At 43.6% G+C, this 27,621-nt stretch overlaps 1 protein-coding gene across 1 annotated transcript; it reads left to right on the plus strand.

The window, feature by feature from the left end:
• Window positions 1-1,204: 1,204 nt before the first annotated feature.
• On the plus strand, window positions 1,205-27,180 carry kcp (kielin cysteine rich BMP regulator). The gene is made up of 46 exons (XM_086109897.1): window positions 1,205-1,483; window positions 2,810-3,336; window positions 3,826-3,898; window positions 4,665-4,972; window positions 5,315-5,483; window positions 8,086-8,144; window positions 8,647-8,740; window positions 9,476-9,558; window positions 9,753-9,849; window positions 10,456-10,535; window positions 10,605-10,690; window positions 10,771-10,861; window positions 10,965-11,064; window positions 12,026-12,111; window positions 12,190-12,283; window positions 12,369-12,518; window positions 13,088-13,194; window positions 13,294-13,387; window positions 14,051-14,224; window positions 14,562-14,644; window positions 15,210-15,303; window positions 15,443-15,625; window positions 16,273-16,443; window positions 16,538-16,711; window positions 16,848-16,930; window positions 17,020-17,110; window positions 18,306-18,388; window positions 18,466-18,639; window positions 18,988-19,167; window positions 19,676-19,940; window positions 20,239-20,321; window positions 20,396-20,489; window positions 20,882-21,055; window positions 21,136-21,218; window positions 22,538-22,658; window positions 22,755-22,837; window positions 22,908-23,007; window positions 23,091-23,179; window positions 23,268-23,370; window positions 23,446-23,588; window positions 23,733-23,905; window positions 23,985-24,096; window positions 24,264-24,365; window positions 24,426-24,590; window positions 25,106-25,406; window positions 26,509-27,180. Exons 1-46 carry the CDS (start codon window positions 1,396-1,398, stop codon window positions 26,727-26,729), a joined length of 6,288 nt encoding a protein of 2,095 aa, XP_085966023.1. The 5' UTR covers window positions 1,205-1,395; the 3' UTR covers window positions 26,730-27,180.
• The last annotated feature ends 441 nt before the right edge of the window (window positions 27,181-27,621 follow it).

Genomic DNA, 27,621 nt, shown 5'->3' on the forward strand with positions numbered 1-27,621 from the left:
CGTCAGCTCAGTGGATAAAGCCCTCCAGGGGGTGGGGCTTACCTGGTCAGCGGTAAAATGGAGCCAATCAGATTACGATGCCCGCAAGATGCAGGCATCGAGGGCCAGACTGTTGCTATCGGTGAATTTAAGAGATTTGTCTGGCTCAAAAGACACCATTTGACCTTGGGAAACAGATTGTTATGCAAATGAGGCACAGCAGTCGGGTCGCAGTTGATTATTAAAAAATGAAACATTCCTTTTGTAGCCTATCGAGCACACACAGAAAGAGCTTCTGCCTCACTTTATTTAATTTATTTTTTGTTTTGCTTTTCCTGCAGGTGTGTTTTTTGTCGTCGTGGCGACAGTTCAATTGCCATGAGAAAAAATATCCCTGTTATCATGTTGGTTTAAAAAACGCAAAGCGCGCGCATTCAAACAACGCACCTGAATTAACTTGATGTTTTCTTTGTGTTTGAACAAGCGAGCCGGCAACAGGTGAGATGCAATTATGAGAGCTGACCACCAGATGTCACCAGAAATCAGGGTTGTCGTTAAAGTATGTGCCCAATCAGCCTCTTCAAGACATAATTGTCACACAAGTTAGAGGAGCAATATCAGGTATTGTGCCGATGCCAGCATTATTTGAAGGTGTCGGTACTTGTTGAGACTTCTGATACCAGCCACTGATACTTATGGCAAACGAAATCTGACATCCAGTAAGTCCTTCTCAGCAGTTTTTGGCGCTATACTACAGCAGTTTGACAAATTGGCAACTCATCATCTGCTTCAGAAAGAAAGGTTTTTGTTCACAATTTCTTTTTCATGATTCTCACCTCCATTATGCATTTTTGGTTAATAAAATCAAAGTTAATCAAGTGATTAGCTACAGCATATTGCCTGTTGCAGTGGAACACTTCACCCGGGTGACATTTTGACTCTGCCACAAATTATTCCTATTGCCATGATTTCCTTTGGGTGGAAAAAAAAACACATGTTTCTTATCCACTGGGTATCATGGCTCCTCTCCAGTCTCCACACCAGGTTTAGCTGATAGCCAGGGGGATTGAGGAGAGAGAGAGAGTTAGGGAGGGAGGCGGGGGTGTATGAGAATCAACACTGCTTGCCGTGATGGGTGGAGAGTGTCCCAACAAAACGAAGGAAAAAACAAAGGGGGGAAGACGAGGGTGGGAAAAAAACCCATTGAGAAAGGGCAAAGAGTTCCCGCTCACCTTGCAATTCCTTTCAAAAGCAAAAGAAGAATGAAGACGGGAGAAGGTGACAGTGAGCGAGGAGTGGAGCGGTGAAACAAAGTATGCTGTGTGGCCTTGTGAGGGAATCCAGATGTTTTATGTCCACGCTCTCTGCGTGCTCTTTAGTTGAACCTCCAAACTCAATGATATCATAGGGCAGAGAATGGAGAGTGTCCTAGTGTTGTTGTTGGACATCCTGTGGGTGATGGCAGTGTCTGCACAAGGAGGGTCTGCTCCATATCAGGACAATGGTAAGTGCATTTCATAATCCTTACAACTTTATTCCAGCAATACTCCAAATGCACAGTTGCCGGAATATATTCAACTCGATCAGAGTAGACGACCACAATTGTTCCTCACCAACCACCCATCAAGAAGAAGAAAAAAGTTGACTTTAATCACTAGTGTGTTCTTGTGTTCTTGTCCATCTGCTTCCACTTCAGTGTATGATATGACATGCCTTTAACATTTGGGCTAACTCAGACTTTTGACATGAGGTCATACGAATTAAACATGGATTTGAAAAACATCACACAAAATGAAACATGTGGATATGCGATTTAGAAGAAGCATTTTATATATTGTTGTTGGATTGTATTGGTGACGTCAACCTGTACTCCCAATATGATGCATTTTCTCAATTCACACAAAATAATGGTTTGCAAACATAGTTTGGAAATGTTTGCTTTATTGTCATTTTTTTTAGTTTTTTTCCTTTCTGCCAAAATACAACTGAGTGGAATCATTTGGGATAAAAATTTTATGTAAGGTGGCCCGGTAGTCCAGCGGTTAGCACATCGACTTCACAGTGCAGAGGTACCGGGTTCGATTCCAGCTCCGGCCTTCCTGTGTGGAGTTTGCATGTTCTCCCCGTGCCTGCGTGGGTTTTCTCCGGGTGCCTCGGTTTCCTCCCACGTTCCAAAAACATGCATGGCAGGCTGATTGAGCACACTAAATTGTCCCTTGGTGTGAGTGTGAGTGTGAGCGCGCACGGTTGTTCGTCTCTGTGTGCCCTGCGATTGGCTGGCAACCGGTTCAGGGTGTCCCCCGCCTACTGCCCGAAGACGGCTGGGATAGGCTCCGGCAGTCCCCGCGACCCGAGTGAGGATTAAGCGGTTCGGAAAATGGATGGATGTTATTTAAGTAAAATAAGTGATGCATACTTTTATTGGATATATTTTTTAAATCACTCATCACCCTATTACAATATATGCAATGTGCATCCATCGTCCATCCATCCATCCATCATTCAACCATCCAACAAACTATCCATCCACCTAACCAAAAATCCAACATCCTTCCATCCATCAGTCCAACCAACCAACCAACCAACTAACCATCCCTCCCTCCATACCTCCACCCATCCATCCATCCATCTCCCATTGCTATCTCTGCCCCACTGTGAAGTCATACTGTGTTCACGTTGCATTCCACAAACGTTGTAATAGCCTGCAATAAGCCTGCATTACATCCGTTATAAATCAGACTCCAAAACCATTGCAAATAATGCCTCACCTTGCTTATGTTAGCGTGTCAGTGCTCCAGCATAATGTCAAGTGTTGTATGTGTTTCCTTAGTGATTGACCTGCTGTCAGCTCTCCACATATCCCACCCAAAGAGCGGCGTGTCCAGACTGCACAGTCCCACGGGGGCCATGTACAGAATCCGTCCCAGAGCGCCTCACCTGACGCTCTCCGCCCAGTATTCCCGAATCCTGCGCTCTGAACTCCAGGGAAGCTTGGGGCTGTATTTTGTGGGCCAGCAGCTGCAGCGCACCAACGTCACCCTTTTGTCTCTCTCCACGTCGTCATCATCCGTTCTTCTCCAGCTTACCTCCTCCACCCTGGACGATGTTCTGCATGTGGACTACCGGGCGGGAGGGGCCGTCCAGGGTTTTCTTTTACCCGGAAGGAACCCCTTCTCTTCAGGGGAATGGGTGCGGTTGGCCGTCAGCCTGGAGCCAGACAGGCTTGTGTATTTTGTAGACTGTCAAGATGTACAAGTCGTCCTCATAAAACCAGAGCAAAGGTTGCAGCTGGAAGTACCGCAAGATGTTGTTGTCACGCTGGGAAGCACACCAGGGAGAATAGACAGCAAATTTAGTGTAAGTTCTAGCACACGTGACAGATTTCGAGATTTACCTTGACACCCCCCCACCCCAACCCACCCACCTCAACACACCCACACAGCAGAATAATCACTCAGGATAGTCTTTAGAGACATGCAGTAATCGAGCTTTCCAGACTTTGATCTGTAGGATGGAAAAATGCCGCAATACTACCTGAAGTTCAACCACATAGGTAGATGCATCCTGTATAAAGGATATCAAAAGAGTAGCCCACAAGATGCTTTAACAAGAAAGTTACAAACCAAAGGATTGAGACTAAACAGCCGCAAAGCGAAGTGAATAAGGAAAGCAGACTTCAGTGTAGTTAAAATTAGTTCTCCATAGCAATGGGAAAAGGGGTCAAGTGGCCTATTAAGGATACATTTAAACTATTCAAGATTTATTGTCAGATCAGAGAGGGAGACGGAGGGAGATGAAGGGAGTGAAGTGCCTCAATGGGATGTGTTTTGTTTGACTTCTTTGCAGGGTCAGTTAAAAAAAGCAGAGATCTCAATGAAGGCCTACGAGACACGTCCTTGGCACTGTGATAACATAACAGGTAAACATTTCCAACTGCTACAGAAAAGAAATATGAGTGCAAATGGGTAATTATGTTTCAAATGAAAGATGAGCTGCATCCATGCATGTGTGTGGTCTTCTGTATGTGTGATAGTTCGTTTTTCAAAAACGGATGTTTAGAAAAAATAGATTAAATTAAAAAATATACGTAGTTGAAAATCAGATATGGAAAAAAATGTATTTTAAAATCAGACGAAGATTTAAAATGTCATGTTAAAACAAATCAGAAGACAAACATATTACCGAATTAAATCAGTTAAAAAATATGTTGGATTAAATCTTGAAAATGATTGAAAGAAAAAATGATTGAGGGGAGATTAAAAAAATCTATTAAAAGAAAAACACGTGCTTTCCATATGTCCTTATGTTAGACATAGACTTTTTATGTGTGATGTCTCTTTGTTGTGTTCTCCATGTCTGTCCATGCGCCTTTGGCGTATGGTCAACAATACATTGTGGAGCGCCAGCATGAGTTCGTGACAATTTAACAATTTCAGTACGCTGAAGGCCACTTTGACAGTCATTTCCTGCCTCTTGTTTACATTTTTAACATCTTGTCTTGCCATCGGCCACCCGCTAAGCAAACACTTAAGTCCATTAACTCGGCGTGGTAACTTTCCAAGGCCTTGGGCCAGGGGTCCACTGAACACTATATTTACATACTAGACCCAAATGTGCTTTTCTTTATCGAAGCAATGCAAGGATATCTGCATTCTCTGTGTCTTATTTGTTATTTCTTCTTCTAGATGCTCTGCCTGCATCCACTCACAAGCACAGTGCAGATTCACATAATGACAGCGGCTCAGAACTGCAACGGGAGGCTTCTTCCACCAGCAGTAAAGCCAAAAGGAAGCACAGGGCGCCCCTCCAGAGTGCTCATTATCTAACACACAGCATCCAGAGTGAGCAGCTGCAAAGGGGAGCGGTCCTGGGCCCACCAGGACTCCCTCAAGGGGGGAAGTCCTTTTCGCAGGCCCACAGGGACGAGGGCCTGAGCAGGCTGGAGAGACGGCTGGAGGACCTGGCTCGTATGCTTGACCAGTTCCAAGCTCAGGTGAAGAACACGCGTACTGAAATCTCATTGGACAAAACACACACACACACACACACACACACTAAGACGCGTTTTGAAATGAAGAAAAAAGTCAGTTGAAAATGAATTGTTCTACTTTCACCTAAGCTGTCAACGTAGATCCATGCTTCTGATCATTTTTGGCCCAGCGGAGGAGGCCTTGAAGGCCCTGACTGTGCCCCACCAATATACTATATATACAGTACATTCATGCTTTTATTTTAAAAATAAGGACATGTACAGGTGACCCCAATCATTTGAACAGTAGTGTGTTCATTGTACACAATAGTGTACACCCTTAATACAGAATGTATGTTGTGACAGAACGAGGAGCTGCAGTCGCGAGTGCGCCACCTGGAGGGATGCGAGTGTGTGCGGCGGTCATGTGTGTGGGAAGGCGCAGAGGTTGAGAACGGCCGACGCTGGCAGACCGACATCAGCACCGTGTGCACATGCACGGCCGGAACAGTCACGTGTCAAGCCAACATCAGAGGTACCTGTATATGTGCAGTGTGTGAAATCTGGGAATTAACGTAAAAGTATCAAATAGAATGAATATTTGCATTCCAAGATGATTCTTCTAGCTTTCTTTGATCCTTAAATACAATTATTCTCTTGTAAAATACAGCTGTTGAACAAAATGATCAAAACTGACTTTACAGGCATCTTTCTTATTCTTCTCATAGAAACAATTCCCAAAACCTCTCACTCACAAGTTTAGTTCTGCCCTTGGGCACCATAATCCAGCAGCGTTGATTTGCGAGGCTTTACCTTTGACAGCCGTTTTATAAATATAGATTATGTATTTATTTATTTATTTTGTTATTTAGGAGAACACAATTTTAAGATTTTTTTCCTACGGAGATCACCAAAGTTGCAGATGACACAGGAAGCGCTGGTCAAGGTCTTGGATCAATACAAGCTCTGTTGTCTCTACTGAGACAACTGTGTTGGCGTGTGTACTGACTGGTCGGCTATCTGGTTTCATCCCATTAAAAACATTTGGTGCTTGTCAGTCATGACTCACAGTTCACAGCTGGCAAGCGATTATACATTTTGTGCGGTTTTTTTTGGGCAGGAGTTTTTGTTTTTATTGGCTCTAAAATGGGATCGGGAGAGGGAGTGGGGGGGGGCGCACAGGGGTGTTAAGAGAGATGTCCCTACATAGTAATCATGGGCCTAATCCTCTATTATGAATATGGCCTCAGCAGTTTATGCTCTAATAATCTCAGGCTGTACAATAGGTGTGTCAATTTAGGAGAAGTGGAAGAAAAGTTGCCATTTGTAGGCATAGTAAAGCTCCATAAAGACATGCTTGGATGAATTTGGTGCAGAAGTCAACAGTGACCCCATCAGACAACTTTGGGGTGAAATCAAAAGTCCTGCTTCCATTTTCACTCCCTGTATAGGTCTGGTGTCCAAATACTGATGTCACAATCTCATTGACACTTATGGACAATTTAGTTTCTGAAATGAAGCTAACATGCATGTTTTTGAAACGGGCATAGAGGGCAACCGCCCGGAGAACATATACACTCAACCAAGTAGATTCAAGCCCGGATCTCCCTACCGGAATGCAGACACGCAAACCACTCCCAAGCCACCAGTGGCATGTGAAGCACAGTTGATGCCTGGGGCGCCCACAGGGATATGTACTATGCCCCCTAAAAATGGATGCAAGATTTATAGTCGACATGCATCTGGTGGACAGTGTTACCTAGCAAAAGACATTTTGTTGCCTAGTATACATTTTTAGTCGACGAGGGGGACGCACGCCAACACTCACAGGCGAATGCTCAGGGCCGCCCCTGCCCCGCCACTGTCTACAACTTGGCCTTTTCAGTGTGAACAAGGTCCTCACATAATTATTTCCCTTTGCCTGCTCTTCCATCACCCCATTAATTGTTTGTGCATGTTGGACTGATGAGATTCCAGATGCGGGCACTCCATTCACACACACACATACTTTGATCTCATTCACGCTTGGCTTGCTAGAGGAAATGTTTGTTGGCTTCAGGCCACTCCATAGTCTTCCTCTCTCTGTGATTACTACCTCTATTCCCGCCCCTCTCACACACAATTAAAGTCATTATCTCCCAAAAATTCCAAGCCAAGCAAAAGTCATTTGATAAACTCCCACAGAAGCACTGATGTCACTTATGTGTGATATGTGATCGACAGGAAATCCTCCAGATAAGTGTGGCCCCCGAGGAAAGCCCATTGAGCATTTGTTCTATATCATGACCATCTACTCGTGCACCCTTCGTCCTCATTCGTGAGACAGTTGGGTGCACAGTCAACGAGTGCATAGTTTTACCTCACTAGTGACATTTCATTGACCTACTAGTACGGCATGCAATAGATGTCAGACTGCGACACTTGTGATGATAAAGCGGATCAGAAAATGGATGGATGGGCTTGAGCATTTATTTCGTATCGCTGATATCAGCTGCAGTCGAATGCTTATTTGTCCTCACTAGTAAGACAATTCGGCTTATTACTGGAAAGGACCATGTCTTACTAGTAATGTTTTTTTTCCATTCCTGTTTGACGTTTTTACACATTAGTAAGACAACTATGACATACTAATTGCACAACTACATATTACCAGTGAGGTAACCCAATAAGTGAGCATTTTTGTGGGTCCGGGAAGCCATTAGTGCGTGTCATATACCTACCAGTTGGAGTGTGCAGCACAGTAGGTAACGAGTACATTTCAATTGCGTACTGTCGGCCAAAAGTAGCAAAAATGGTCACTGTTCAGACACAGTCTGACAAAAAGTGTCCTCGTACATGGACCTTGCAGTGAATATGAAGAGAGTAGCCCACTCCCTCCTCACAAAGAGAAATGTGTGACATCACAGACGCACCCGCCCTGTCATTACAAGTGGAGCCAGATGTTGCCCATGCAGTTTGACCTGGTGAAAACCTGCTGCTGATGGAGAGGGGTGGTGGATGGGGTTGTGGGGAATGACACCATTATTTCCACGTTCGTCTTTATGTGGCTCAGCAGCTGCTACTTGGATCTCACACACAGACGTGCGTGCATGATACACGCTACTGTATAACTCCAACATGATGCTTTTTCTCCTCAGACTGTGAGCCACCCGACACAAGAGTACATAATGTGTCCCACAGTGCCAACACGTGTGGGGTGAGTTTTTCAATCACTTACATCCACACCAGACACCACATCCGCAAATTTTGTACTATAGTGTACTACCAAACAAGAGATGTGATTTCAACACAAGGGGAAAAAAGTTGCATATTTTAAAGAAAAAAAATATTGATTTCAGTAGAATAAAGTAACAATATGAGAAAAATGTAGGAACTTTATAAATAAATGTATAAGAGGAGTTAATTTTCCATTAAAATTAAATACACTAATAATATAAGAAATGAAAATAATATTCCTGGAAAAATAACATGACAAGCACAAAAATACAACTATTACTTGAAAAAAATGTAATTGCAACAAATGAATCGCCTGTGAAATATTAATAGTGCCAGTGAAATATTAAAAGACAATCTGAGAATTAGCAATAAATTGCATTTAAGGAAGAAATCATAATTAAATCAATAGTCTGAGTAAGAAATCGTAATGTTGTGTCTCGATACACTTAGAACTGAAATGATTTTTGTTTTATGTAACGCAGGGGGGTGAGAGGGATTGTTCCGGCGTGGCGTGCCCACCGCTGGACTGCACCCAAAGGGAGAGCCTACCTGGAGAGTGCTGCCAGCGATGCACAGGTAACACATTGCGATGGCAACCTTTGCTCAGATAAACCCCACTCCACAACAATCCTATATCTTGAAGAAAATAATTAATATCATTTTGAGAAAGGGTGGCCCGGTAGTCCAGTTGTTAGCACGTCGGCTTCACAGTGCAGAGGTACCGGGTTCGATTCCAGCTCCGGCCTCCCTGTGTGGAGTTTGCATGTTCTCCCCGGGCCTGCGTGGGTTTTCCCCGGGTGCTCCGGTTTCCTCCCACATTCCAAAAACATGCGTGGTTAGGCTGTTTGAACACTCTAAATTGTCCCTAGGTGTGAGTGTGAGCGCGGATGGTTGTTCGTCTCTGTGTGCCCTGCGATTGGCTGGCAACCGATTCAGGGTGTCCCCCGCCTACTGCCCGGAGACAGCTGGGGTAGGCTCCAGCACCCCCCGCGACCCTCGTGAGGATCAAGCGGTACGGAAGATGAATGAATGAATGAATGAATTTTGAGAAAGACCTTGGACATTGTAGCGAAAATGCTTTTTATATATTTATTTATTTATTTTAAAGGTCTTGTATTTTAGAGAAAAAAGGGAATATGGCATCATATATTTGATAATGTTATTATATTGTATAAGACAAAACGTATGTTAACGAGTTGTATATTTCCAAGTAAATGAGTTCCATATTTTTAAGTTTGTGTATTTCTTTTTCAAAAATAATAAAAAATAATAATCTTGCTTGATAACACAAGATTCAATTTGTGCGGTCAGGCTGCATCCACTCTGGCGTGCGTTATGACCACGGAGCAAAATGGAGGTCAGCTGAGAGCCCGTGTGATGTCTGCCACTGTTTAGTGAGTGTTTCCCAAACTTTTATTACATGTGAAAAATCTCACAACACACCACCAAACACAAATGGCCCCAAAAGTACATAGTGTGTGCTCGTGGTGCAGCAAAAGTAAATGATTCCGCCTGTCAGCATACGTCGCTAGCAGAGAAAGATGAACCACAACAATAAGTGAAATTTCATGTTGTGCTCTGGTCCCAGGAGGGTGACATTCGCTGCGAGAGGGCTCCTTGCCCACCGTTGCCCTGTACCAACCCGGCGCCTCCTCCACACCATTCCTGCTGTCCAGTGTGTGAAGGTGTGTGTGTGTGTGTGTGTGTCTTGCAGGGCTGTAATAGTTTGGGATTTTAAATTAAGCTTACAGTTGTGTTTTAAAATTCAGTTTGTTTTAATTAGCTTCTAGACCTAATTTGCTACTTTTTATTCCCATGAAAATGCTTCGTTGTAATGGACTTGTCATTGGTTTTAGTATTAGTATTGGGTTTTTTTTTTACTCATATTTGGAATACATGTTAAGTGCAAAATTAAAAAAAAAAAACTTCTGTATGTGCTGTGTAATAAAGTGCAGTAAACAACAATTCTCATACTTTCTTCTATTGCTTTGGATGTCCAGCAGTATATATATATATATATATATATATATATATATATATATATATATATATATATATATATTAAACTAACCCTGAAAGCTCATGTATGATATTACCTGATAAAGTCAAAAACAAAGTCAGCTTTATAAAGGCAAATGTAATGACAGTTATATTTAAAAGCATTTTTGTGTTTATTTCATGAACAAAAATGTTTTTTTTTTTTTCGTTAGTTTTGGTTAGCGAGTATAATCTCGGTCTCTTGTCATGTAAATGTGCGTGCGTTTGCGTGACTGCAATGGTGTGTCTTCCAGGCTGTGGTGTGAATGGTCACCACTTCCCAAATGGAGCGACGATCCCGAGAGGAGATCGCTGTGAACAATGCTCATGTGTGGTATGTCCAGCAAATCAAGTGGCATGTTTCAAGCGTGACTGCTTAGTGAACACTAACGTTATGTTTCAGGATGGCAATGTGGCATGTTTACCTCATCCGTGTCCTGCCTTGTTTTGTCCAAATCCGGTGCACCACGCCGGAGACTGTTGCCCACGGTAACGCCTACTGCCCATGAATCGATCAATCGCTTCTATTAGACAATGACAAGCGTCCACAATGTTTGTGTGACTCACAGGTGTGATGAGTGCGAGTACGAGTCTCGAGTGTATCTGGATGGACAAAAGTTTCCCTCCACGGATGACCCTTGCATCGAGTGCCGCTGTTCTGTGAGTTGCACTTTGAGTTAGTAGTGTTGAAGGTTATTTTATTGCAGGAGCTTTTATTACGTTGATGTGAGTGTGATGCAAACAGTCCATGTGTTTTTGTCAGGCAGGTGAAGTGTCCTGTGAGCGCACGGAGGCGTCATGTCCTGCGCCACGTTGCAGCCACCCGGTGAAACGCAAGGGAGAATGTTGTCCAACGTGCAATGGTTTGTTCTCTTTGTTTGGACAAAAAGGTTTTATCATTTGTAAAATATGCCATTGGCTGGCAACGAGTTCAGGGATCCGAAGACAGCTGGTGTCGGCTCCAGCATGCCCACAGCCCTTGTGAGGATAAGCGGATTAGAAAATGGATGGATGGATCATTTTTAAAATATACACTCAAGAGTGTTTTTTTTAACTACTTCTGAGAAACAAAATGGTATATTAAAAAAAAAGTAATATTTTCATAAAGTTAGAGACATAGAAAGTTAGACAATTTTAAAAAGGTGATTTTCAAGAGCAAAAAATCTCTCTCCACATACATATATATATAATTATTATATTATATTGATGTATTCTCCAAAAAAATGTCAAGCAATATCAAAATTTTTTTAGGATAAAATTTATATAGTTTTTAAAATTTGCATATAAAAAGCAGTTTATTTTCAGTGTTTATGAGACAAGAAGTTGTTCATTAGCAAGAAAGAGCTTACATTTTTCCCAGAAAATAAAATCTATACTTAAAAAAAAATCTGTATATTTTTAAGTTAAAAGCTCATGTATTTTCAAGAAAAGTTTACTTTATTTTTCAGGAAAATTTCAGAACTTTTGATGAAAAAAAGTTTATTTTCAAGAAAAAAGTGGTACCTATTCAAAAAAGATTTTTTTTAAAGAGTTTCAAGATTTGAGTAGTTTTCAAGGAAATAGTCATATTTTGTAAGAAAAGAGCCATTTTTCTGGTAAACCTTTGGAAAAAAATATTTTCAATGAAAAATGTGAGACAAATTTCATCTATTTTCAAGATTTTCTTTTTGTCAATTTTCATGAAAAATGTCCAAATATTTGCATCATTTTTTTTCTTGTACTGTTCAGAAACAAGTTATTTTTTTGTATCTAAAATGTATACAGTATATTTAAAAAACAATTGAGTATACTTTCAATACTTTCTGGACACGTCTGCTCGGACAGAGTGCGAGTTCGAGGGGCGGGTGTACACTGATGGAAAGGCGTTCGTCCCGCCTGGAAGTGGCCCCTGCCTGCAGTGCAAGTGTAAGGCAAGTCCTCACACACCCACCGTTTTATATTCCTTGAAATTCCGCATGGCTCTGTGACGTGCGTTTACCGCATTACAGAGCGGCAACGTTGTTTGCCACGAAGAAAAGTGTCCTCCTGTGAGATGCTCCAACCCCGTACGAGATCCGCATCGCTGCTGCCCCTTCTGCAAAGGTAAAGCTGCCCTCAATCGGTCGTAGTGGCCACTTTATTAAGCACACCGCAATGAATGGATGTTATCATCTTAATCCCCACGCAGAATGCGTGCTGGACGGATCCGAATACGGAGATGGCTCCGAGCGGCACCCCGAGGATCCGTGCTCTAGCTGCAAGTGTGAGGATGGAGACCCCCAGTGCACCAGCATCCACTGCCCCCCCATCACTTGTTTGCATCCCACCAAGACCGCAGGTAACTAAACATACAGTATATGTTTGTAATATTCTCCCTGGAAAATATTGCAATATGATAAAAATGTGTAGAAATCTGAAATAATAATAATGAAAATTTAAAATAAATCATTCTTGCAAGAAAACATATGAATAATATAAAGAAAAAGTCAATCCTCTAATTAAATTTTAAGAGTGAATTTAATATTTAAAAAATTGTCATGAAAATGTGATATTTTTAGACGAATGAGATGTATTCTTATTATTATTATTGTTATTATTATGGATTTATTTAAAAATCAAATCATTACATGTAAAAAGAAAAGTATCATAAGAACAAACGTGAAACAAATATAACTATTCCTTTATTGCATATGACAATATAAAATATTACAATATTTCTAAAAATAAAATTAAAACCATACTATATTGAAAAAAAAGATGACAAGCATTACAAACTACAAGGGAAAGTCATCATCATAGTGGAATAAAGTTGGAATCTTGAAAGGCAAAAAGCTAGTGTGCGCATGCGTGTGCGTGTGTGTGTGTGTGTGTGTGTGTGTGTGTATGTGTGGTGCGTTCCTTTGTCAGGCTCCTGCTGTGCAGCGTGCGACAGCTGCACGTATCATCGCCGTATCTACGGCAACGGACAGACGTTTGGGACGCCCGAGCAGCCGTGTCACATCTGCACCTGCCTGGTGAGCATGCCACCAACACATTCCCATTCACACTCCTTCCTGCTCACCCTGCGACCCTCAACACCCCCGCCGCCATTTGACCCCACCTCCCCACTCCAGCACGGCACTGTGGAGTGTGAGAGAAGACCTTGTCCAGCACTCAACTGCAGTAACCCATACACAGTGCCCGGAGAGTGCTGCCCTAAATGTCCAGGTATCTTTCAGTAGTGTCTGGGAGCATTTCATGAGTGTTTCAGCAGTCTACGCGATAGCATTCCAGTATGTGTGAGAGGGTTTCACTAAAGTGCATGAGAGTGCTTCGGTCATGTGTGAGTGTCTTATATTTTTCATTGTCTATGCGAGAATATTCTGGTAGAATGTGAGCTATTCCATTGGTAATGTGAGAGTGTTTCAGTAGTATGTGAAAGAAATAATGTTTTGAGTAAATAAAGTGAAGGAGTTTTAGTATTGAACGATAGCATTTCGGTTGAATGTGAATGTGTTTCATCAATGTGTGAAAAAGTAAAAAGTGGATGCATGAGAGCAGTTCAGTAGCGTAAATGAGTGTTTCAGTAGTGTTCAGTAGTGTGTGAGATATTGATGTTTGGGTAATTTGTGCGAGTTGCTCAGGGTTTTTTAATGGTAGGTGAGAGCGTTTTAGCAGTGGATGTGAGAGATTTTTTTGTTTGTTGTGTGAGAGCGCTTCAGTAGTTGTTTGCTCATGACTGTCACAAATTTTCAGTTGTGCGTGAGAGAGAGTGTTTCAGTAGATGGTGTTTTCAAATAATATTTTTTAGTAGTTTGTGTGAGAAGCGATCCTGCCCAATTGCCTCATTTTGCTGTTGTCTTTGCTTCTTGATTCCAATCACTTGGCAAGACTGCTTGTTGGAGAATCACGTGTTTGTGGACGGCCAGGCCTTCCCCAACCCGACCAGCGCGTGTGAGGAGTGCAAGTGCGCGAGCGGGGCAATTGACTGCCGGCAGGCTCAGTGCCCTCGGCCGCACTGCAACGCGCCTCTCTCGGGCGCCTGCTGCAGAAACGACTGCAACGGTGAACATGGCCGTCCATCCATATAACATCACTCACGTTACTTAAAGACCCTCACACTCACTCTCACACCGACTGACCCGTTGTCACACATGCCCCTGAAAATTCTCGGACGTACGCCCATCTGTGGGACGGAGGATGAGAAGAAGACAAACTAAGCAAGGACGGGAGTGGGTTTTCGTCCGTCCCTTTAATCGCTTTAAAATGACAAAGACGGATGGGGAAGGAGAACGATTATTAAAGGAATAAGGAACGGAGGGACGATGACGGAAGGGTAGCCAGGTCACGGACGGAGGACGGACCAGCAAAATAGCGTAAAATGCCAATCTCTGCCATTCAGGATGCAGCTATGCCGGGAAGGAGCATCCCAACGGTCACCAGTTTGCGCATCCCACTGACCCATGCAGGACCTGCAGCTGCATTGTGAGTATTCACATCCGCAGCCAACTAACTCTGCCCTCTCATTTGCTCACGCCCATGTCACTCACCAAGCCTGAACCCGCATTTTCAAGCCACTCACATTGAAAGTTGCAGATACTACAGTACATTGTGAGGATGGGGACCTTAAGTGAAGAAAAAAATATCTGCACATAACATGCCCGATTTGTATTGCAGTAGCAATATATCTTATCTTATCTTATAATCAATTCTAAAAATATTCAATGCCTGCTGCTATGAAATATTTCTGTAATTCTCAATATTTTTAAAATCACATTTTATTTGTGTTCTATTTTGAGGGGAAAAAATATGTTATTATTATGATTCTTTTAACGCGAACAACATTCTACTAAACAAGCAACAACAAAAAAAGGGGTCCATATGTCATTCATTTGCTAAGACACCCTGCCCCTCCTCCCTCAGTTTGAATTTTGAGAAAAAAAAAATTGAACTGCGCTGTCTGCGCATTTGACTTTGGAAGTTCACCTGTGTAAGTACAAATTTAAATTAAGGTGTACAGTACTTCGGGAAGTCATTTTGTCTCCTGCAGAATGGAAACGTCCAATGTCTTATGAAGAGGTGCCCACCCCTGTCATGCTCCAACCCGCACGTGTTGCCTGGAGACTGTTGCCCTCAGTGTCCTGGTGAGGAAGCGCAAGCAAAAGCACAATTTGGATTTAGAAATGTACTATTCAAAGCCAGCGCGATTGTCCAACAAGCCCACTTGGAGACATTGTTTTTTTTTTTTTCCATTGCCTCATATGTGGCTTGGTGTGGCTGCAGCGCCCCCTCTGGATTGCGAGTTGGACGTCCAAACGTACCGACACGGCGAGCGCTTCTACTCGCCGTCGGACCGCTGCCAATTGTGCTCCTGTGCCAATGGCACCGTCCACTGTCAGAGGAAGCCTTGCCCCTTCGACTCGTGCTCCCATCCTGTCACGCGGGATTGCTGCCGCACCTGTCAAGGTATGACGGTGGGGCGGGGGGTGGCATCGTCATGTTTTTCAGGCAGGGTGGACAAAGAATGGCCCACGGGCTACAATGGCTTAGTCCTTGCTTTAATTTGGCCCACCGAGCATTTATGTTATCAGGACTACTGTAATATTTGTTGCAATTATTTATTTGCTTCTTATTCTCTGAAACGCTTTCATTTAACATCCTTTATTCATTTAATTAAGTCCTTTGATAACTACACCAGTCCGCAGGAAATTTTAATCCGAGATGTTATATGTGTAACTTAATGTATTTTTAACGCTGATTTAAAAAAAAATGTCTTGGCTTTCTTTGTAGCATATCAGGTTTTTGAGATATTCTTTTTTTTTTTTTTTGTTCTTAAGCCTGACCCATAAAGGTTTGCATGATACGGATTTTATCACCGATTCTAATTTAGCGCTATGACGTTCCTGAAAAAAATTCCACCTTTAATTCACAAATATTTGCCCTCATGTGTTACTGGCTGGCCAGGTTGGTTCCACAACTCAAATTGGATGGATGGATTAAATGTTTTACATCTGCACGTTAACTTTTTTTTTTTTAATACTTCATTTATGAGTGACCCAATTTGAAAATACAACATGGCCCCTGAGCACAAAGGCCATCTCTATTTCCGGCAGGCTGCCTGTACGAAGGTCGAGAGCGAGCCAACGGGGAGATGTGGGACGACGCCTCGGACCCGTGCGCCGCCTGCGTGTGCCACGAGGGTTCCGTCAGGTGCGAGAAAAAGCGCTGCCCCCCGAGCAACTGTAAGCACCCTGTGCAGCGGCACTGCTGCAAGTCCTGTGACGGTAAGGAAACCTTGAGCAAGTGCTCACAAAATGGTGGGGATCAAACTAGGCTTTCGGGGGTAACTTAACGTATTTCATTGTCTGCTTTGGGCAGCCTGCTTGTATAACGGGAAGGAACATGGCGACGGCACTGAGTTTGTTGACGACAAGGACCCCTGCGCTGTGTGCTACTGCTATGCAGGCGAAGTGGTCTGCACCAAGTTGCCTTGCCACGGAGACTGCCGCCACCCGTACAAAGCACCCGGACAATGCTGTGCGGAGTGTGAACGTGAGTGAGTTGGAGCAAGAAAAAAATCTTAGGGGAGTAATCTTATATTATTCTGAGAGATGAACTCTATTTTGCTTTGGCGGAGAAATGCTTCTTTTGTGACCACAAGGTCAAAATATTTGTCTTCATTGGTCAGGCTGCTTTTACACTGGAACGGTGCTGGCTAATGGACAATCCATTCCTGACCCAGGGAATCCTTGCTCCGAGTGCACCTGCCAGGTAGCACACTGACACACACACACACACACACACATATACACATGCCATGACAACTTCACACACTATAAAATGTCTGCGTTTGTTTTCAGACTGGCACTGTGCGTTGTGTGAAAAAGTCGTGTCCCGTGACGCTGTGCCCTCACCCGGTCACAAGCACGTGCGGTTGTCCCGTGTGCGACGGTAAGTCATCCTTTGGCCCCATACGTTGCATATTGTGTATGAGAAATGACGGTGAAAAAAAGCGCCTTTAAGTGCATGTTCACGACATTGTCATGTAATGTCAAATTAAATCATTGATAGTGTAGTGAGTAACACGTAATTGTACTGAACTTCAGGGTGACACTGGAATACATTAGATCAATATGAAATAAGAACTTGGAGGCTATCTATGATGGTGGAAGGTATTGTGGTTGTTCGTGGCATTGTGTTTGTTTACAAAAAACATAAAAAATGCTTAATTCTATGGTAATTCAATTTTCTTTTATTTATGTCTTTTTTTTATTGATGGATAAAGGTTTTTAATTTTTTCATGTACAGTATTAATATTTAATATATATTGAGTTTTTCCCTTTTTTGGGGATTTTTATGTTGAATTTTAGCCTTTATTTCTTATTTTATTTTTTATTTCCAATTACAAATTCATGTAATATATTATTGATACAATTTAGAGTCGATACTACTATTTCTTCTAATAATTTTAGTTTGATTTATGATTTTATTTTAATGTGAAATTGAATCCATTTTATTATATTATATCAATTAACAATATAAGAACATCTGGATTTCCAACTTTTAGCAAGTTTTCAATGATCAATTTTTTTAAAATCAACAGATTAAAAAAAAATACTGTATATATGTTTTGCCCTGCTATATAATGTTTGTCCATTTTTGTAACTTGTCTGTTTGACATTTTCTGTTCAATTCGTTCAAAACTCAATCTTTTTTTTTCCTTAGGCCAATGAGGCAACTCAATTTCATTTCTGGTCACAATGTCATTCTGATTTCACTCAGAGGGCAGTTGACTGTGAAAAATAATAGAAGTCAATACACTTCTTTTCTGCTGCAGACTAGATTAGAAATCAAATGTTAGCGTTACCACCAAATATTTGAGTACACAAATACTGTTCAATTTATGAGAATGCATTTGAGACTTTTTTTTCCACAAAATGAAAAGAACAAAATACATTTAGCAAGAAACAAAGTAGTGCTTGCTTAAGAAGCCCTCACCAAATAAAGTGGGTGCCAGGTCTGGCGTGGGGGGCGATCGAGTTTGACACCTTTGCCTTACAAAATCAATTTTAATTATTTTTCTAAAATTTATGTCGGCAAATTATTTATATCCTGTCAAAGTGATCTCAATTTTTCTTCTTCACAGGTTGCCACTACCAAGGGGTGGATTACATCGACGGGCAAATCTTGGCAGGAGGAGAGAGCAGCTGTCAGGAGTGCACATGCTCAGTGAGTACCAACAATCACCGTCACGATACACAACCAACACACTTAACGGTGCCCGTGCATGTTGCGGTTCCTCTCAGAGGGGCGAGGTGGCTTGTACGCAGAAACGATGTCCCGCCGTGTCCTGCTCTCATCCGGCGGTGGACGGATGCGCGTGCGGCGTTTGCGACGGGTGTCACTTTGAGGGGCGGAACTGTTTCAACGGGGAACGATTTCCTCATCCAACAGATGGTTGTCAGCTCTGCTCTTGTCTGGTTGGTACCAAACACTTTGGAGTTTTGTCACTACGAATACAACTTAATTTTCACTATTTCAATCCAGCAAAGTACATGTACCGTGCATTACAGTTGTGCAGTACAGTTCAATTGTATTTAACTTTGAAGTGCAATACATTTGCATTGAGTACTTAAGAAATGTTTGTATTTACCTTTTTGAGTACCATTTTTTTCAATTGATACATGCAATACATTTGAATTCAATCATCCTTTCAATTTTTTTATTTATTTTTTATGTGTGTGCGCCCAAATGCATAAATTGCAAACTTCCCCAGTGTGGGACAAATAAAGGTTATCTTATCTTATCTTATATGTGTGTGCGTGCAGAATGGCGACGTGGTGTGCTCACACGTGTTGTGCCCGAGCACCACCTGCTTGCATCCCGTCACCCCCCCAGGCGAGTGCTGCCCCATCTGCACGGGGACGTGTCGGCATCACGGGAGGGAATATCAATCTGGCTCCACCTTCCCGTCGCCCTCTGACCCTTGCTCCTCCTGCTCCTGTCTGGTTAGTCCTCTTACAAGAAACCCCCTCCCCCGAACCTGTCGCCCTGGATGAAAACCCATTTAAGCATGTATTCCATATCCAGGTTACTAGTTTACTCTTTGTCTTCACTCGTAAGTCAATACAGTGCACTAGTAGAGTGTCTGTGTTGTACTAGTAACATGTTCTCACTCGTAACGCTGCTTTTGGCTCAGTTGTCCTACTCGGGTGCAAAAACCTTACGAGTAAGTAAGACACAGTCGTTCTACTAGTGCACTGAATTGAAGTGAGATGTGAAAGAATTTGATGCCACTCGTCATACCAGTCACAACTAGTGCACAGTTTTGCCAAAGTTGTCCTACTAGTTTGCAGGAAGGCAGTAGTCGGGGGGAAAAAAAGTTACTGGTAAGACTCAGCCGTTTTACAAGTGCAATGAATTGTCTTGCGAGTGACGATAAAAGGCATACTAGTACATGGACCTTAAACTGGACCTCAAGGAAATTGAATACATGCTTGTCCCGGCATCCTGAAGGAGGAGGTGGTGAGCTGTCAGAGGAGACCTTGTCCCGTGCGATGTTCCCACCCCGTCCCTTCGGAGGCCTGCTGTCCCGTGTGCGACTCCTGCCTGTACGAGGGCCTGGTCCGCTCCCACGGCCTGGCTTTTGCGCCCTCCTCCGAGCCTTGCCAGCGTTGCACTTGCGTGAGGGGCACGGTCACCTGCGTGCCCCTCGCGTGCCCGCCAGCGCCCTGCAGCCGAGCCGTCACCATGCCGGGGCAGTGCTGCCCTGAATGCACAGGTACGCTACGCACTGGAGGCCGATGTAGTTCAACTGTCATGATATAAAACACAAGGCATTGTAAAGTGAAATGCTGCCCCAAAGTCACACAGTAGCAGTAACAAACAATGACCATAACATGACATGTAAAAGAAGTCTCAGGGACCCCAAAATAGAATAGGAAAAGAAAAATGATCAATTCTATGAAAGACAAAATACCAAACAGCAGTTCCAAGAGGGGCCATCACAGTGCCTTATTCTCAAACTCTAATAGAAACATCGTCATCCGTTATAAATTATGCAAACTGTGCGTTGTAAGGATGTATGCTGGATGGACAAGAATACCGCGATGGGCAGAAATGGACCCTGACCTCAAACCACTGCTCTACATGTACCTGCCAGGTGGGAATCGTCATCCTTTCCCTCAATTTAAGTGGTTGAAATTTTCAAGGGATGACATCTTGGATATGTTCCAGGCTGGCGAGGTGCAGTGTGCGTCACCACAGTGCCCCAAGTTGGCTTGCATGCATCAGCTGACCGAGCCGGCGGCCTGCTGTCCTCGCTGCAGAGGTAAACGCCAGCACATGGTCGCCAACGCACAAGTGGTGGGAACTAGCCAAGGACACATATGAGCCTGTTTTGACAATGTAATGAGTAGAAAGTAAAGATATCTGCTTTCAAAAGTGGAGAGTAAAAGTAAAAAGCGGTCCGAAAAATGTGTACAAATACCTTGAAAAATCGATTCACATTTATATACAATAATCAAGTAGGGCTGGGAAATTCAATTGTGATTTCGATTTTGGCTAAAGCTAAACACACAGCAAAAATAATTACGGCCATTGACTAGTACATTTAAAAACCAGAAACTTCGTTTTATAAACATCCCCCGCGGTAATGCTAGCAGTCAATTAACATGCTAATAGAGAATTAGCGTTAGCTGTGACACGACTGTGTGCTGCCAGGTTGCATGTACGACGGAGTCGAGTACGCGGAAGGAAGCAGCTGGTTTGCCGACTCGTCCCAGTGCCGCAGCTGCATGTGCGCGGACGGGGTGACGACATGCTCAGAAATCCGTTGCCTGTCCCCATGCAGCAACTTCATCAAGGTGCCCGGGGAGTGCTGCCCCATGTGTGCCGGTAGGACAATCCAGTGGTGATGGTCCGCTATCTTGTTTGATTGTGTCATGTGATTTTTGTTTGTTTGTTTTTTTGCGGAGACTGCGTGTTTGAGGGCAAGGTGTACGGCCCAGGAGACAGCTTCCATCCGGCTGGAGACCCCTGCCAGGTCTGCACCTGTGAGGTAGGAATAACATGGAGATTTTCTTATCACTCTCCAATTCAGGGATGGGCAACGTCCATGTTGGAAGGTGCCACATTTTTCATCAGTGCTTTTGGAGGGGTGGCCCATAGGACCAAGCGTTTCCTAATCAGATGTACAATATGACAAATATGCTATCTCAAATATGGACAAAATATGTGCATATGTGTGAAACGTGTGCTCTTAATGTATTTAATCTCTCATAATACATTTTTCATTGGGTGTATGAAAGATCCACTATCCTCACCCAACAACAAAGGCTTGGAAGCAAACGAAAAGTAACCTGTACATACTGTAATTTTGCTTCCAATGCAGAGGGATCGCTTGCATATAAATGACCATTCAAGGTTGGCACAAAATAGCTATTAAAAAAACAACAACAACAACGACAAAAAGAACAAAAACTCATTTTTATCAATTTATTCACAAAATCAACTCACATGAAATGCTAATCCTATTCAAGTGCTATGCTTGTCCGGCATTTAATTTCAGATCTACAAAAAAATATTAGGCCTCCTCAAGTTGCACTCTCTGAATTTAAGACCAGTGTAAGCACATCGAAGACATGTTTGCCATCTGGTGATCGTTGATATTACAACTTGAAACTACTTTCAACCACTGCATATTTGCAGTTTCATATTTTGGATTTTACCATTTTTTTCAGAATTGTTTTTGTCTCCCTTTCCCTCTGCTTTTCATGGAAAACATGTTTTGAATGTTAAATCAGTATTTTTTGAAGATTTATTTGGGTTGGGTTGGGTTCTGCTCTACTTTAAGTGGATTCTTCCTGAATTGTAAAATTTGGGCGCTCACATCACTCATTACAGCCACAAATAACCCTTTTAATTTAATTTGAATTGTCTTGGTGTTCAGCACTGTTTGGGACACCCTGTAAAAGAAGTCGACATTCTTTCATGGTAATCATAGACTAGAACATTGGTGTCAAATTCAAGGCCCGCGGGCCAAATCTGGCCCGCCACATCATTTTATGTGGCCCACGAAGGCAAATCAAACATGTCAACTTCCATGATGCTTCCTAAAATCTCTACCAAATTTAAACATTCTCATATGTAATAAATAAGCATTTTCTTGTGACCAAACCCCTCATAACAGTAACTTAAACAATAGTTGAATAATCCGTGATTTTTATTTATTTATTTTTTTATATGGTTTCAGTCATAACAGCCCTCCAAGGGAAACGGTAACTAAAATGTGGCCCACGACAAAAATGAGTTTGACACCCCTGAACTGGAAGAACGAAGAAGTGATGCAAGCCGCGTGTGTATGTGTGTTAAATTCAGGTGATGCCAGACGGAGAGCAGCATCTGCGCTGTTACCGCAAACAGTGTCCTAGTTTGGTGGACTGTCCCAAGAACAACATCTTGTTCTCTGGACCCGACTCCTGTTGTCCTGTCTGCGCACGTTAGTAGTCGTCATACACAAACTGCACTATTAATTAAAAAACACTTGATATTGAAATGCGGTTGCAAGAAATGATGTGTGTGTGTGTGTGTCCAGAGCCTCTGAGTAACTGCACTTCTACACTGATCGGCAATGAGGTCCTGGCTACAGACAACCCCTGTTTCACCTGCCATTGCAGGGTAACACAACACGACACAAAATGTGCACATTTTGACCTTGTTTTGCAGCGTGTGTGTGTGTGTTGTATAGGATCAAACATGGACGTGCCTGCATCGAGGCTGCCCCCCACTGACTTGTCCTCCCAGTGAGCAATTCACCCCTCCAGACTCGTGCTGCCCCGTGTGTAAAGGTGACGTGATTGCAATCCTGCTCCATCTCTCCTTTTGTCAAAGGGGTGTTTCAAATTTCGCTGATTTTCTGCTTCCGGTGCAGATTGTGTGATCGAGGGTCAGAATCGACGAGTGGCGAGTGGCAGCAGCTGGACGGACAGTGACGACAATTGTGTCACTTGCACCTGTAACGTAAGTCGTACCTTGCTTAGGGTTGCAAAAATTCTGGATTTTCTTTTTCAACAAATTTGTGTGTGTGTGTGTGTGTAATGTTGTTTAGTTGGGCTACATTGAGTGTAGCATTGAGGAGTGTTCATCCGCGCCCTGCCCCGATGGTCAGAAGCAAGTGAAAGTTGCAGGGAAATGCTGCCATGAATGTCAAGGTAACACAAGCAGCCATCTTGTGTTTTTTTTTTTTTTGCCGAATGTCACAAGGTGTGTTTCTGTGTGTGTTGTAGACTGGGCCATGTCATGTGTGCACCTGGGCATGGTGTACCAGGCCCACGAGCAGTGGCAGGTGGACGAGTGCACTGGCTGCACTTGTGTGTCTGGAGAGGTGCACTGTCACAGTGAACGCTGCCCTCCCCTCAGCTGCAATACGGTCAGTACCCACCGGCAAGTAAAGCCTCGCTATTCCCGAGGTTTGGTTGCGGACCAACAGCCAGGACTGACTTCATTGTGTGTGTGTGTGTGTGTGTGTGTGTGTGTGTGTGTGTGTGTGTGTGTGTGTGTGTGTGTGTGTTAGGATGAGATGCCATCGGTGGTACCAGGCTTGTGCTGCCCTCACTGCATCCCCCGGCCGGCCACGTGCATTGCGTTCGGTGACCCTCACTACCGCACCTTCGACGGGCGCATGCTTCACTTTCAGGGGACGTGCACCTACGTCCTGGCGCAGGATTGCCACGACGGAGACTTCAGGTCAGAAGGTCGCCATGGCAACGGGGGGGGGGGGAGCAGTGTGACACTTCGATGACGCCCTTCTTTCTGCTTTTCAAAGTATCCACGCCACGAACGAGGACCGCGGACGTCAAGGAGTGTCGTGGACCAAAGAGGTGACGGTCTTCATCGGTGATGTCACGGTGCAGCTGCTGCAGGACTGGCTTGTAAAGGTCTGTGTGGAAAAACAAAAACACAGAAAATGGAACGCAATGCCTTCAAACTCACTCACTCGCATTATCATGCCATTTTTTTCATATTATAAAACAGTTCACACCACGGCTGAGTGATTACGGAACAAAAAATGTTCCTGATTCATTTGCCCAATTGTGCTCCTCAGGTAGACGACGAGACAGTGACGTTGCCGTTCCTCCGAGAGCCCTACATCTACTTGGAACGGAAGGGCAACACCATCTTGCTCAACAGCAACATCGGGCTCAAGGTCTGCTCTTGTTCTATTTGGCGACGAATTACAAAGTATTCATAGCGCCCTCCCGTTCAGGTCCAGTGGAACGGCCGTTCCCACCTGGAGGTGAGCGTTCCGGGCTCCTACAAGGGACTCACCTGCGGCCTCTGTGGAAACTTCAACAACTACCACCAGGATGACCTCGGCATGCCCAGCGGACAGATAAGCCTGTCGGAAGCCGACTTCGGCAACAGCTGGAGGGTAAAAGAAATGGGAGAGAGGCCAATTTTTCTGACTGACTGAAAATATTTGGCTTTGACATCCAAAATGATTGTAGTGATGTCAGCAACACAAAAATAGAGAGCTGTCCATGTCCATCTTTTTTTCTTGTTGATTAATTCTAAAAATCTCGGGTTATTTTTTCTGGAAATTGTGATTTCTGGATGTTGATGCAAACTATTTGAACATATACTTTATTCTATTTTTTTTATTCCTCACACTTTTTTGACACGCATGTCCTTCCATGTAGTCTATCCGATTGACATGATTCCAATTTCCGCATACAGTATTCCAAATTGGTTTCCCCACATTGTAGAATGTGGACCAGCAAACAGCTCAGGCTTACTTTCTTTTATTTTGTCCAAAAAGATTATTCTGCAAAATAACATAACAAAAAACATAAAACAAGAAATGCAAATGTTTTACATGCATGATTCCTGTCTGCGTACATGCCATCAAAGTTCGCCAACAAATGCGTGCATGACTGTGCTACACAGGTGACAAACGGAAGTCACTCCCTGGCAACCTGCCGCCCGGGCGAGGATGTGGACCCCTGCAGGGAGGCAGGCTATCACGCCCGCAAAAGCGCCAACGCCCGCTGTAAGGTCCTCAAGACGGCGGCATTCAGGCCATGCCACCGCGTGGTGCCCCCTGAGGCCTGGTACGCCGCTTGCGTCTACGACCTGTGTGCCTGCGGGGCCAACACCGATGAGTGTCTGTGCGACGCCCTGGAGGCCTATGCTGGACAGTGTCGGGAGGCCGGCGTTGTCCTGCAGTGGAGGGGACCCTCACTGTGCGGTGAGTCGCAAGGCTTGGCTTTCCAAAAGCAGCGCAAAAGGAGGGAAAACAGGGTCTGGGACAGTGTTATCCGAGAGGAGACTGAGGGCACTGTGAAAATGCAGCATTGCAGCAAAGTGGCATATGGAGTGGCTGGTTTTCCCAGGGGAAATGCTGAAGGAAAAATACAAAAAGAGAAGGTTATATTATTATCCAAGAGGAGACTGGGGGCAGCAAGGAAACTAAACACTGTAGCAATGTGGATACAATGGATTAGTTAATCTTGTAAATGCTGAGGAAAAAAGACTAGGGTGTTTTTTTTTTTTTTTTTTTTTACTTCTTGGCATGTGATAGGGAAGCATTCTTATGCGAGAGGAGACTAAGGGGACAAGTCTCCTATTGGCTAAAAATACTTATACCATATGCAGAGAAGTAAATACAAGGGGCATGTACTAGCAAAAGTGGCAACCCCACATTCTCCACTTTGTTGAAGCAGTCCTTTTCCTTATCTTCTCCTCTTGGATGCCGTATATTGTACTGTATTTCCCTCCAATATGCCAAGAACGAAACACAAAAGGCACTACTTTTCCCCCAACCAATTCAATGTCAAAACAAACAACTCCAGTCTCCGCTTTTTTGCAGTGCTTAATTTTTCATCTTCTGTCTCTCCAAAAAATATTTTATTACCACAGAGTATTTAACATTCTATGAGACACTCATATTTTACAGCAAAGTTGAGACTGTGGAGTCTTCAGTTTTGGTCATGGAAAAGCCCTTAGTCTCCTCGTTTCCTTACCACAGGCCGAAAAACTACTTAATGACTCCACAGTCTCCACTTTTCTGCAACACTATGCTTTGCACTGCCCTGAATTTGGGGACTGTGGAGTTGTTGGTTTTCGGCACGTGGTAAGGAAAGCCCTTTATTTATCCAAGAAAAGGCTGGTGGCAGCAAAAACGTGGTGCGCTGCTCTCAATATTGCGATTCCGTATGTGATTTTTTTTCTCAAGGTCTTCACATTTTTTTATTTTAAACAAACACAAGCAATACATTAATTCAGATAAACAATATCAGGTATACTATATATAAATGAATGAATAATAAACAGTTTCCTGACGCCCCCAGCGGTGAGGTGCCCGGTGGAGAGGGGCTTCGTGTTTGACGAGTGCGGACCGCCGTGCGCCGTCACCTGCCTGAATGTGGGCGCTCCACTGGGGGTGCTAGAGAGCCACTGCTTCAAGCCCTGCGTGCCAGGCTGCCAGTGCCCTGCCGGCCTGGTGCTGCACAACAATTACTGCATCCATCCCAGCAAGTGCCCCAAGATCATCCACGGCAACCAGTCGTGACGCGTCGTCCGCCACGAAACGCCGCAGTCATCAATCCATTCACGATAGCACACGTCCGTCCTCACTTGAGTCGTCGGTAAGCTGGAGATGGCCCGGCTGAGATTCGGACGAGAAGTGGGTTGCACCCTTGATTGGTTTGCATGCCAATCACATAGCTCCTACAGACAACAAACCATTCACAGCTACACATGATTTGGAGTCTTCAGTGAAGCCAACATGCATGTTTTGCAGGAGAAAGCCAGAAAGTCCAGTGCCAGAGGCAAAATGCAAAACCCTGAACCTTCAAACTGTGAGGGTGACGCGCCAACCACTAATTCCACTGTACTCCCTACATTCAACAGTGACTGACTATGCAGTGCTATTTATATAGACCACGTTCACTTCTCATTTTTTGTTCTTTTTTTTTTTTTAAATAAACACATTTCTACATGTTCAAGCACTTGTCACATTATCTCAGGTTTTTCGGGGGGGGGGGGGGGGATGAATAAAGCTCATACAACTACTACCAATGCCGAATGTCTATCTGGATTTTCCAAATAACATGGGTCAGGTCAGCAACAAATTTTAATCAGAGATGGCTTTGTGTCCCTGTGGAGTTTTGACGGTGATTTCAATAATATATAAACTTTTTTCCAGCACATCATGTTTTTGAGATATTTTCATTTTTGTTGTTTAAGTTTGACCTATAAAGTATGCACACTATGAGTCGTAATTTATAGTTATGACGTTTCAGCAAAAGATTCCACGTGTTGCTGAACCCCACCTTTAAGGGCACGTGCAAAACAAAAGCGGAGCTCGACGGACCAGTTTCACTTCAAGCAGGGGTGTCAAAATCATTTTTGTCGTGAGCCACATTATAGTCAGTGTTTCCCTTGGCAGGCCGTTATGACTG

The sequence above is a fragment of the Hippocampus guttulatus genome, chromosome 4 (genome assembly GCF_054856545.1).
Source record: "Hippocampus guttulatus isolate MCC_2025c chromosome 4, RoL_Hgut_1.0, whole genome shotgun sequence".
In the NCBI taxonomy this organism is placed as follows: domain Eukaryota; kingdom Metazoa; phylum Chordata; class Actinopteri; order Syngnathiformes; family Syngnathidae; genus Hippocampus; species Hippocampus guttulatus.